At 39.6% G+C, this 12,986-nt stretch overlaps 1 protein-coding gene and 1 long non-coding RNA gene across 2 annotated transcripts in view; one reads left to right on the forward strand and one right to left on the reverse strand.

The window, feature by feature from the left end:
- LOC309708510 (venom factor-like) overlaps positions 1 to 12,986 on the forward strand; it is a gene marked incomplete at its 5' end in the record, with an annotated part of 37,223 nt that overhangs the window by 3,138 nt on the left and 21,099 nt on the right. Inside the window, 15 exons of the mRNA XM_082536619.1 lie at positions 17 to 87; positions 320 to 411; positions 807 to 889; positions 978 to 1,065; positions 1,974 to 2,076; positions 3,174 to 3,288; positions 4,166 to 4,281; positions 4,383 to 4,526; positions 4,686 to 4,898; positions 6,062 to 6,265; positions 6,573 to 6,728; positions 6,843 to 6,972; positions 7,683 to 7,751; positions 8,080 to 8,355; positions 8,972 to 9,320. Coding sequence (XP_082392745.1) covers positions 17 to 87; positions 320 to 411; positions 807 to 889; positions 978 to 1,065; positions 1,974 to 2,076; positions 3,174 to 3,288; positions 4,166 to 4,281; positions 4,383 to 4,526; positions 4,686 to 4,898; positions 6,062 to 6,265; positions 6,573 to 6,728; positions 6,843 to 6,972; positions 7,683 to 7,751; positions 8,080 to 8,355; positions 8,972 to 9,320 — 2,209 coding nt within the window. The remainder of the gene's footprint in view (positions 1 to 16; positions 88 to 319; positions 412 to 806; positions 890 to 977; positions 1,066 to 1,973; positions 2,077 to 3,173; positions 3,289 to 4,165; positions 4,282 to 4,382; positions 4,527 to 4,685; positions 4,899 to 6,061; positions 6,266 to 6,572; positions 6,729 to 6,842; positions 6,973 to 7,682; positions 7,752 to 8,079; positions 8,356 to 8,971; positions 9,321 to 12,986) is intronic.
- LOC309708511 lies at positions 10,991 to 12,778 on the reverse strand. The gene is made up of 2 exons (XR_014277287.1): positions 11,928 to 12,778; positions 10,991 to 11,861 (listed from the first exon to the last, which is right to left on the reverse strand). It is a non-coding gene; the product is annotated as an uncharacterized lncRNA (long non-coding RNA).

Here is a 12,986-nt window from a genome sequence, read left to right on the forward strand (position 1 = left end):
TTCCTTTCGTCTCCAGTTCGACTTCGAGCCTTTGTGTCTTCTCCAACCTTTAGGGCCTTCAACAACTCCATCGAAATAGATACTGAGGTGAACAAACCATTGATTGCAAATATAAAAATTTTTTTTGTGAATGCTGAAATATAAAATGGTTGTGCCAAAAGATGTTAAAACCATCCATGTGACAGTACAAGAGGGATTGTCCTGTAGCTACATAACTTGGTAGCTTTTGTAGAAACTGGATTCTGGCAGTATTTTGGTGATAACCCTGTCATGTACTGAATGTATCAGCTCAAATGCTGACGTAGTTTCTGTGTTATAGAATCCAGATGGTGTGGTGGTTAAACAGGTCTCCAGGACCAGGGCTGTTGATGGGATCTTTTCAGAAACATTTCCACTCTCTGAATACGTCAAGTAAGTATCGACTCATTTGGTAACTATTTCGTTATATTACAAGCTGTGTGAAAGTTTAACACAGATGTTTGATAGATTCTTGGCTTCTAAGTCGTCTTATCAAATTTTTAGGAAGTCATCATTCCAGTATGATTTTATCTCATGCACATGGTTACTTTAGGCCACCACCTGCACCAGTTTAGATTTTAGAGTATCTTACAAATGCTGACTGGGTGGCACACAGAGTACCTGTTTGCTGCTTAATATGTGCAGCGAGTCAGCAAGACGAACAACATGGCAGAATGTTAGAATCTCAGTTAGGAAAGAGAAGAACAAAAGCAAAGACATTTTATTTGACCTTTACATTGTTGGGATGAACAGTGCGTTGGGTGTTGAGCAACATTTATGTCTTATAGTGAAGGAACATGGATTATTAAAGCAAGGTTTGACCACTGGGAGGAGAACACTTTCACCTCTCAGTTTCAGGTGAAGAAATATGGTAGGTGGAGTTATTATGCTAATCAAATGAATAATATCTTTCCCTGTGTTTTCTGAATGTCACATTCATTGTAATGTTTCTTTTTTAGTGCTTCCTGCCTTCAATGTTACCTTAACACCCAAGAAGACCTTCCTTAGCTTGGATGACAGTGAACTGGTAGTAGAAATCTCAGCCAGGTTTGTTTATTACACTTAAACACACCAACAAACTCTCTTACTTGTGACATCCTTTGGTCATATTTAGTCTCTAACTAAATCCTAGCCTTTCAATGCTATTGAAACCTGTTTATTTGTCTGACTTGTTGAAGCCCCGTGTCCCCACTCGTTCCCTTCGGACAGCTGAGCAGTTGTTGCTTTCGGTCCCAAAGTCACGGCTGAAACTTAGAGGAGACCAAGCGTTGTCTGTCGCAGCGCCGATGCTTTGGAATAACCTTCCTCTCCATATTAGACAGGCTTCATCAGTTCCAGTTTTTAAGTCCTTATTAAAAACCTATTTTTATTCCCTGGCTTTTAACTCTGTGGATAACTGACATTTTTATTAATTTTATTGCTATGTCTGGTTTCTGCTTTCTATTATTATATTTATATTTGTATTGTACAGCATTTTGGTCTACCAGGTGTGTTTTAAAGTGCTATATAAATAAATGATGATGATAATGATGAAATGTTATTTCCATCACAATGAATTTTAGGTTATTTTATTTAATCTTGGGCTGAGTTGAGTATAAACTCTTCTAAACTCTTCCTTAGAAATGATGTCCTACCCTGTAAACAGACTCTAGAATTTAAAAATACAAATGTAATGACATTCTTAGCCATAAGAACATTCATGGTCATCATTTTCTGGACTTTGTATTTTCTCTGAAGCAGCACGTTGGGGCTTCAAAATACATATTTAAGGCTCATCTGCAATGCCTTAGTTTTTCTGACCCAGACGTTACGTCCATGTTTTTTACTGTCTGTCCAAGAGGTCATTAGAGCAACTGCATTTTCTGTGTTGGCTTCATTTGGCTTGGGAACTGTTAGATAGGTATTATAAACACACCATTGACTGGTGGATAACTGTTTTGAGGACTGTGTTTCAGGTACCTGTATGGAGAGCCAGTCCAGGGGACAGCTTATGTTGTGTTTGGAGTCAAGCTCAATAAAGAAATGATAAGATTACCTTCAGTGAAGCAGGTGTCAGATGTAAGTTTACTCTAAACGTTTACATTACTATGGCTGTAGATTTTGGCCTCTGTATTTCAGATCTATGTCAAAATTAATGTGCTTATTTGCTTCCTTTTACTTATCTATTATTTTTGTTTAGCTCTGGTGTTAAACAACCATACTGGGACAGTAAAAAAAAAAAAAGGTGACAAAAAGAGACACTGTTAGCAGCTACTTCTGTTAATAACACTTAGGCCTTAGTCACACAGGCCTGCAGCATCATATCTGGCAACCACCTGTTGCAAGGATAACATATCTATGCTTTAATCAGGTGTGAGTGGTTGGTGGCATTCACTGTGAAATCAGTTGTTAAAGCCCCAGTAACATGGGCCTGGAGACCAGCCAGTGACCCCTGGGCCTGCTATTTGAAAAATCTCTGTGTGACTGCTTTGGTTGCTTGCAGGTCATGTGAAAGACAATAGCTCACCTGCAAAAACCTACTCACCTAGCAGTAGTGAAACTCTGAACAGAGTAATGCTAACTGGAAGACACAACTTCTGCTCTCAAGATAGCATTCTCTGTCTTTGGTTTGTGTTGCACTTTTACAAGTTTTACTACGACTCAGAAAGCAAATGGGAAGTATTTGCAGACAACTCAGTGGGGTCACATACTGGTCACTAGGGCTGGGTGACTCAGACCATACCGGCTTATTCCATAAACCGCAATGCTTAAGTCATTTTTATCTATATGCAAAATAGTTGCAAGTAGTTTTAAAAAGGAAGTTGATGAGAGCCATGGGACTCAAACATACGGTGTGAGTGCAGCTGGAGAACAAAAATAGTAATTTATAAGAACTTAAAAAAGTTCTTATAACCCCCCCCAAACAAACAAAGAAACCACCAAAGTCTTTGCTTCAACTAAATTTCAAATATTTCTTTGATGTATGAAGTTTGCGTACTCTGTGTACAGACAATAGCTTGCTGATGAAGCATCCTTGCCAAATGTCTTCATAAAGCATAGTGGCTGTAAAGAGGTGCTTGAGCCAAGAGTTTATATTAATAATTTTACATACTGGGTAGGCTAAATGGCCTTTATAGCTGCTAAATGTGTTGTCATGACTGTTTCTCTTCATGCAGCTTGATGGTGGAACTGTTACACTGAGCATGGAGGAGATCAAAAGTGCTTACCCCAACATTCGATCTTTGATCGGGAACTCTGTGTATGTCAAGGCCTCTGTGCTCACCAAGACAGGTAAACATGAAGTGTGAGCCAGAATTTCAGACAAACTAAAGAAAGTCAACATTTTGAACCACAAATAAATAAAACAATAAATAAAAAAAATAAAATAAAATAAGCACATTTAAAATCCTGCAAATCTAACACAACGATAAAATGTGCTGTAAATGAGCAGATTAATTTCGTGTGCTTTCTAATGCAACTAACTCAGAATTTTGGACATGGTGTTAAGTTGGCTTTGTAACTGCTTTATCTACTCACATTAGTTGATGATCAGCTTGTCAACTTTGCCTTGCTCCTTTTCTGATAGCCTAGTAAGATCAAACTCTCCGGTGTGTTGTAATTAACCACTGCTCGCCAGGATCAATAATGTCTGCTGTGAAACTCCAAACTGACGCAACTTACGCTCTGAATTGTATCAACATGCCCTTTAGCATTCTGGATAAACCAAAGTAATCAAAACCTTTGACTCTCTTTAGTATCATATTATTTGGAAATGTAGGTCATGTTGCTGCTGCTGGGGGGAAACAGTTAAAATGCTGAAAAGCAAAATCCTGTTTATCTGCTGCAGTACTAACTAACAGCTCAAGCAACAATAACTGAAAATGGACATGAAATGGTTCACCTTTAGTGCACCTCCACACTGCACAGAACTCTTTTCTCCAAGAACCTTTTGATTCTGTGTTCCACCATGCATCTATCCTTTCTCTTTTACTAATTCTTATCAGGGGCGTAGGGGGGCTAGAACCAGCTATCATAGAGTGAGAGGTGGGGTACACCCTGGACATGTCACTAGTCTGATGCAGGCTAGATTCTCTGTTCACAACATTAATTACGTCAGTGGTTATTTATATATATATATATATTTTGGATTGTTTGATGATCATTACAGGAAGTGATCTGGTTGAGGCCGAGAAGTCTGGCATTAAAATTGTGGAATCTCCCTACGTCTTATTGTTCCAAAACATACCAAAGTACTTCAAGCCAGGCCTGCCTTTTGACTTCACAGTAAGGGTCATTCTCTGCATTTTCATTCTATTTGAATTAATTATTGAAGTTCAAATAAATATTGTAGTGAGCATCTAAAAAGATAGAGCAATCTTTTCCAGATTCAGGTGAGCCACCATGATGGTTCCATGGCTCGTAACGTCCTGGTTAAGCTGAACTTGCTGGACACCCCATTATTCGTGCCCTCCGGAACCACCAGAGCTGCCATCAACATGCCCAAGAATGATCAACCACAAACCATCATTGTTAGTATGACTGTTCTACCTCACTGATTCTACCTGTGTGTGTGATCTATTTTTTTTTTAAAGTCATGAAGGCTAATAAGTTAGTTACATTTCTAGCTACAGGTATTGGTCTTAGTTTAATACTTTTTTCTTTTCTACTTGTTTGTTCCTCTTTTGCAGGCTGAAACAGCACAGGATGGCTTGAGACCAGAGCAGCAGGCAAAGCAGCAGTTCACTGTTTATTCCTACAGCACCCATGACCATGAAAAGAACTACCTGCATGTCTCCACAGGAACTACCACAGTGTCTTTAGGAGAAAGACTGTCCGTGAAGCTCACAGTCAGTCCTGCAGATGAGTCGTTCAGAGGATTCATCAAATTTATCACCTACCTGGTGAGCTGACATGTTCTAATACACGTGAACATAAAAAAGAATGTGGGACAATCAGCTGTCCACAAAAATAAAAAATAAAACACACAGTCAAAGATAAAGCAAATACAAATATCTATCTATCTATCTATCTATCTATCTATCTATCTATCAAGAAAAAATATATCACTACAGCCGTCTTCTTCCGCTTTCAAGCATGAATGGCAAGGTCGTACTTTGATGAAGCCATTCCAAAACCTCTTTTTTTTGAGTCTTTGGGGGTGGACTTCATCTGTTTCATATTATAGTCCTTTTGCAAAACCCAAGTGCTCGTGAGCTTCAGGAAATAAACTGATGGTCAGACATTTTCCTTCAGGAAAGTCTTGTATAATTCATGGCTCCATCAAGTCATCCAGGTCCTGAAGCAGCAAAGCAGGCCCAGACCATCACACTACCACCATGACTGTTTGATGCTGTGCTAGCTTTATACCAGATGCAACAGCACTCACATTTTGTCTTGTGAATCCAAATGTGAGATGAACCTTTGTGTTCTTTTTGGTCAGCAGTAGTTTTCTCATTTGAACTGTCCCATGGATGCCATTATCGCTCAGTGTGTTTCTTATTGATGAATCAACACTGAATATGACTGAAGTAAGTGAGACCTGCAGTTCTTTATATGTTGTTCTAGCTTTGTTTGTAACCTCACAGATGAGCCGTTGATGCTGAGTTGTTGAGGCCAACCACTCCTGGGAAGGTTCTTTACTGTTTCAAGTTTTATCCATTTACGGATAATGGCTCTCATTGTGGTTCACTGGAGTCGTAATGCCTTAGAAATGGTTTTGTAACCCTATTCAAACTGATAGAGGCAATAAAAAAGTGTGATAAATATGCAAAAATCTAAGAAATTTACAACAGGACAATCTGTCGGATGATGAGTGTAATCAGGATGCACTTGAGCTCAATTCTAAATGGCATGGCGAAGGCTGGAATTACCTTTGTATACGTTTTATATATATATATTTTCATCTTTTAATAATAGAGTGTTGTGTTTAGAAGTTTAAGGTGAAAAATAAATGTAATCCATTTTAAAATAACACGACAAAATAAAAGTGAAAAGTGAAGCACTTTGAATACTTCCTCGATACACTAAATATGTGTGTGTGTGTGTGTGTGTGTGTGATTCTCAGATTCTCAGTAAAGGAAAAATCATACAAGCCGGGCGCATGGATATAACTGGTCAGCTGGTCACCAGCATCGGGCTGATGGTAACACCAGACATGATGCCATCGTTTCGTATTGTGGCGTATTACACTATTCCCTGGATGGACACAGAGGAGGTGGTGTCCGACTCCCTCTGGATAGATGTGGTGGATTCCTGTCTTGGAGGAGGGGTGAGTCCTCAGCTCTCTCACTCACTCAGAAGGTACAGTGTTTACCAGCTGGAGGGTTGGTGGTTAAACCCTGCCACCTTCAGTCTGCGTGTCAGAGTATCCTTGGGCGTGACACTGAACCCCCAGTTACTCCGGGTGTGTTCATTAACCATTATTAAACTAGTCTTAAATTATGATTTTATTGCATTCTTAAATGTTTCTGATAACAAGAAAACCAACAAACAAAAGTTTTTTTTTTCTTTTCTTTAGTCTTTTATGGTTCTGTTTGTGTGTTTTTGGGTTTTTTTGCTTTCATTCTCTGCTATAGCTCACAGTGGGGCCAGTGGACGGCGCACCCAGAGACTACCTTCCTGGGAAGATGTTTCGCTTTAAGATAAGAGGTGACCCGGGGGCAAAGGTCAGCCTGGTGGCCGTGGACAACGCTGTGTATCTTCTCAGCAGGGACAGACTTACGCAAAAGAAGGTGTGCTTTTTTGGATTTGGAAAATTTCTGTTTTATAATATTGATAATAGACTGAAAAAGACAATTGCAATGCAGAAGTCCTTTCACCTTTTGTTAATGGAACCCTCTGCTCAGATTTGGGATGTGGTCGAGCACGGTGATATTGGTTGCACACGAGGGGGAGGCCGAGATGCCAATGGGGTATTTCAAGATGCAGGACTGCTTTTCTCCTCCAGCCGTGGCTTTCAAACCCCAAATAGGAAAGGTATCTATCAGCATGGAGCATCTGTGGAAAGTTTAAACTTTTTAGTCCCTCTTTACCTTTATAGCAGCTGAAGACCATGTTTCTGCCGCAAATCAGACCTTTCTACATCTACTAAGGCCATTTCTTCTACAATCTGCTCATCACTTGGGCCATCATGGTGTATATTACAGTGCTGTCTATTACAGTGCTGTCTATTACAGTGCTGTATATTACAGTGCTTTCTATTAGGCATGGGTTTAGCTAAAAGTTAGTATACTAAAACTGACTTAAAACTAAGATTTATACAAATCCGGTCCCATAAAAACTTGGACATTTAGCTAAATGTACATAAAAATTCAGTGCAATGATTTGGAAATCACATAAACCCATATTTTATTCACAATGAAAAATGCAAATCATTGCATTTTTATGTTTATTTTAAACAATGTCACAGTTGTTTTGAAATTAGGGTATAACTGGCAAGTAGTTTCAGTTTTTTACATTAAGTGTAGCAGGCATCCGTTTATATTTAAGCCAATCTGTCCCCTTATATGTCTTGATGAATTGAATTAAACCCATACAAAGCAGTAAACCTCAGTGCAGTTGCGCATCTTATTCTTCTCCCTGTGTTACACCACCATGCCAGATGTCTCAACACTTCACAAATCCCACCTTAAACCCTGATTATGTATACAAAGATTAATAGTGTTATTCTACTCTTCTTCCCCCAGCCATGCAGTGTCCAGGCAATGCCAGAAGGCGGCGCTCTGCTGAACTGCTGCGACGTAAAGCACAGCTGGGTGAGTGCTGTCTGTTTTTTTAGTCAGCTGAGATTAGCTCGTATAAATTGTGCCTGCAGTTTAACTCTGCTTTCTATGCTTTTCCACCTTGTAACATTAGTGTGAAATTTATGGCATCAAATAAATAATTAAGTTAAGAGAAGGTGAATTTCATTAAATGTTATGGTTAAACAGCAGATGCAGGGCAACATTATCAACAATTTTATTATACGCACTTTTAGACATTTAGAATTTGGCATTTCATTAACATAGAAATGGCAAAATACAGAGTATCATACAACTGGTGCTGACCCTGCTGCTTACCTCTCTTCCACCCCTCTGCCTCCAGAGAGTCACTACAAGGAGAAGCTGCAGTATCGTTGCTGTAAAGATGGCCTTCGGGAGATCCCGATGCCGTACTCTTGCACACGACGCTCCCTCTACATCACTGAGGGATGGGAGTGCATCCGGGCGTTCCGCTATTGCTGCGCCACATTGAGGGACCAGCCGTTTAATACAGAGATTCCTACGACACCATCACCCACTACAACACCTGTTCCCACCACCACTGCTGCTCACATTATTATGCCACATCGGAGAATACATCTCTCGCAAGAGAACTTCAGTAATTTCTATACTTCTTTCTCATCAATTTGGCATTCATATCTTTGATTTTAGCTTGATATGTCAAAGCTTTTTACATTTAATTTAAAATTTAGCAGTATAACAATAAAATAGTTAATCAAAAATAGTTCATATTATTATTTAAAGACATTTCTAGATTTGGCACAAATCTAAAACTTTGGGTCCTCTCAAATCAGTTTAAGGACATTGACCTCTGCTAGCTTACTGGGAGCTGCTTCTTAGGAAAACAGTCTGCTTGACATTTACTGTTTTCCTGTGGAGCGCCAGTTGCGGCATTTTGTCCTCTTTTACTCACAGCACTGAAACTCTCTGATCAGGGCAGAAGGCATCTCCTGCTCCATCTACTGAGATCGCCAATAGATTTTTGGAGTTTAAGAGCACCTCATGTTCTACAGAAACATTTTATTTATTATGTAAAAAAAAGAAACAAAAAAACATTTCACTAATTTCTCCAATAATAACTATGGATGTAGTCAACACCAGTAAAAGCTAAACGCTTATACTTTAATCACATCTTGATTGTTTGATTAACAATCTGCTGGGTGTTGTCTAAAACACTATGTGCATAACTGTGTGAATATATTCAAATATTACAGACTGGAGATATCCTTCACCTGGACAACCTGGACTACAAGGACGACCTGGACAACCTGGACTACAAGGACAACCTGGACTACCAGGACGACCTGAAACTGAAGTATTGCGTTCATTTCCCGGCCAGCCTGGACCAATTGGGCGTGAAGTGTACCTTGAGAATTATGCGAGGAAAGCAGAGGACGAATATGATGTGCTTAGTTCAATTGCAAAAGAGATCATCGAGGAAGGCGAAGAGGAAGAAGAGTATACAGATGAGGCTGACGTATATCTGCGTTCCAAGTTCTATGAGTCTTGGATGTGGATGGATGTTAACCTGCCCAATCAGGCAGATAGAGACAGCAGAGACGGGTGAGTAAATGATTAGACCAGAGGTTACATCTAATGAAGACAAGTCTGATTGGTTAGTTAGTAACTTGGTTGTTTCAGCTGCAAAGCGGGACATGCAATTAAACCACTGTTGAGTACTTGAGTCATAAACAATGTTGGTCAAATTACTTGAAAATAGTGTGCAGCAGACGTTAATGTTTTTGCCACTTTTTACGGAATCAAACTAAAAGTAATGTCAGTACCTCCAAGCTTTAAACGCTGCATGTTGATCTACACACGTCTGTTGCTGCCACAGTTGTTGCACGTACTCATGTCATTGTCATGAGACATACTTGTTATGATATTTTGATACCACGGTTAGCATTTACAGAAGATTGTTTTATACAGAAAAGAGTTGCTCAATAAGGCCCATCTACTAGTTGTTTTTCTCTTTCTCTGTGACCCAAGAATTAATGTGTAGGACTCACAAGCTGGTACCCCAAGGTCGAAAACACCACAGAGATGAGACCACTTCCTTACTCCCATCCTCCCTTTTTCTTTATCTCCTGGAAAAGGCTCGTTAAAGGCTAGGTGGTTTGTTTCAGAATTCACTGATGAAAGAACTCTGTATTCTATGTCTAGGAGTGTATTTTGCTGGGATGATCATAAATTGTAGCTGAGCTGATAAACTACACACAGGATACTTCTTTGCTCACAAGGCAGGAAGACGTTTCCTTATTTGGTCTGTACCGGTTTGAACTGGGAAAGCTGACACACGAACCTTTTTTTCATCTATATAAACTGCTGTGTATCAAATAAACCTTTGAGTCGATTGGGAAGGCAACCTAAAGCAGTCTCTGTTTTCTTGTTCTCCCAAGCTGCTCCCGAGCTCGTACTAACACGCTGAATGGCATACCTGAGTGTTACTTTAAATAATTAGGAATCTTAGAAGGAAAGGACAAAACTCTGCTTATCGCTCACGCCACGGAGGAAACCCGGGATGGCAATTTCCTTCAATTTTGGTGTCAGAAGTGGGATGTTGCTTGACATATACTGCTTGTTGTGTTTTAATAGGTGTACGTGATAAAGTGTACAGTCAATAAATCCTATATCATTCTCACTTTTAGACCATAATGTCATATTCTGGTATTCAGCTGGCAATGTAACTGCAGAAATAGTACAGTGGATAGGGTAGGTTAGATCTATGTGTCGACATATTTCGTAACCTATGTCTGAGTTATGTAACAAAATCACTGTTTGACCTTCACTTGTGTGAGCAGTTATCATGTTGTTGAACAGTGTGAGAGAAACAAAAGTGTGGCTCCCAGTCATGGGATTACCTGTTAGTGGCGTCTGTACACGTTTTTTTGGCACAGTGTGTGACATAGAGTACCGGACAAAAAGGATGTTGAGTTCATTCTCTGCTGAGGGTCCAGCTGACACAGAGGATGTTCCTTCTCCATCATGTCGGTACATAGGGCAGAGAAAACATAAGCTGTTATCAGTGTCAGCAAACATTTCACCCTTTGTGTTAAATTAAATACACAAATTCATTTTTGCTCTGGGTGTCTGCGGCTGCTGGAAAACTGAGCTAAATTTGCACCTCTAGCTTGTCCAACAGTGCATAAAGCGTTTCATGAATACTAGGATAGATTCATCAGGCTTCTGTTTACACATAGTTACTGTATTTAAGTCACTTTTGTCTCTGGACATTGTTAGCAGGAATTTCTTTAGATTCTTAAAGAAATCGGCGACTTTGTCATTATTTACCCTCCTTTTGTCCATAGCGGTAACATTTGATGCATCACGTCGCGGCATTCTATCATATATTTTCTACAGGACTTTTTAAGCAGACTACTTTTCTTATCACAAATGATATTCAACATTTCTACTGACCTGTTTTCTGGCGATAATCGTTCGGGATAAGGCTCCGAAAAGAAATTAGAATGCATTGAACTTCTTAAGTTGTAAACAAAGTCAGTCACATAAGCACTCCCGCATGTTCTGGATACGTGATCATGGACGTCTTCACCGATTCGCGGACGTAGGTTACACGTAACCGGAAATGGGAGTTATACTGAGCCGTTATTTGAGACTTTATTTTGTATTTTATTAATTTTTGGTTTTACAGGTACTTTAGATTTTTTATCGGACCTGTCTGTGGTCTTTGAATTATTCTGACCCATGTTCAGTGATTTCCAGAGGGGTTTACACGCTAGGAGGATTTATGTTAGTATTTTCGCTGCGGCACAGCTGAGGTCACTTTAAATTTATTGCTAGCAATTTTTGTTTGGGTGAGCAACTCTCACTTAGCGAGCAACTTCTCGCTTAACGAGCAACTTCTCGTAAAACAACAGGCAACTTCCTGTGTCTTTCTGCTTTTAATTTACTGCTTTTAACCCTTGTATGGTAATCGGGTCTGTGAGACCCGTTCAACTTCTCCCTGTGTCACTCTTTGGTGAGCAACTTCTCACTTAACGAGAAGTATTTAAGACAACAGGCAACTTCCTGTGTCACTCTTTGGTGAGCAACTTCTCACTTAACGAGAAGTATTTAAGACAACAGGCAACTTCCTGTGTCACTCTTTCTGAGTGAGCAACTTAAACAAAATTAAAATATTCAAGACAACAGGCAACTTCCTGTGTCCACCAACACCACACAAGGGTTAATTTACTTTATTCGGGGACTGAGGAAGTCAGTCAGTGTATCTCTCTGGATCACTAAGTGAAACTTCGTCAGCATATCCCGTTTTTTTATGGATCGATCACTGAGAGAGGTATAATAGGTCTCTATATAAATATGAAAGACGCATATTTACCTTCTGTCAGTAATCCCACTTCTGACACCAAAATTGAAGGAAATTGCCATCCCGGGTTTCCTCCGTGGCGTGAGCGATAAGCAGAGTTTTGTCCTTTCCTTCTAAGATTCCTAATTATTTAAAGTAACACTCAGGTATGCCATTCAGCGTGTTAGTACGAGCTCGGGAGCAGCTTGGGAGAACAAGAAAACAGAGACTGCTTTAGGTTGCCTTCCCAATCGACTCAAAGGTTTATTTGATACACAGCAGTTTATATAGATGAAAAAAAGGTTCGTGTGTCAGCTTTCCCAGTTCAAACCGGTACAGACCAAATAAGGAAACGTCTTCCTGCCTTGTGAGCAAAGAAGTATCCTGTGTGTAGTTTATCAGCTCAGCTACAATTTATGATCATCCCAGCAAAATACACTCCTAGACATAGAATACAGAGTTCTTTCATCAGTGAATTCTGAAACAAACCACCTAGCCTTTAACGAGCCTTTTCCAGGAGATAAAGAAAAAGGGAGGATGGGAGTAAGGAAGTGGTCTCATCTCTGTGGTGTTTTCGACCTTGGGGTACCAGCTTGTGAGTCCTACACATTAATTCTTGGGTCACAGAGAAAGAGAAAAACAACTAGTAGATGGGCCTTATTGAGCAACTCTTTTCTGTATAAAACAATCTTCTGTAAATGCTAACCGTGGTATCAAAATATCATAACAATACTCACAAACACAATGACGTTTTAGTAACCATAACGCAGCGTGCTTACCGGAAAGTAATAGGAATCTAATTACTTTTTTGCAATAGTAATCCCTTACTTTACTTGTTCTTTGAAAAAAGCAACGTGTTACTTGTAATGTGTTACTGCCCATCTCTGTTCATTAATACTTTTAACTTTCCACTAGTCCGATAT

The sequence above is a fragment of the Aulonocara stuartgranti genome, assembly GCF_965226115.1.
Source record: "Aulonocara stuartgranti genome assembly, chromosome: 6".
Classification (NCBI taxonomy): Eukaryota; Metazoa; Chordata; class Actinopteri; order Cichliformes; family Cichlidae; genus Aulonocara; species Aulonocara stuartgranti.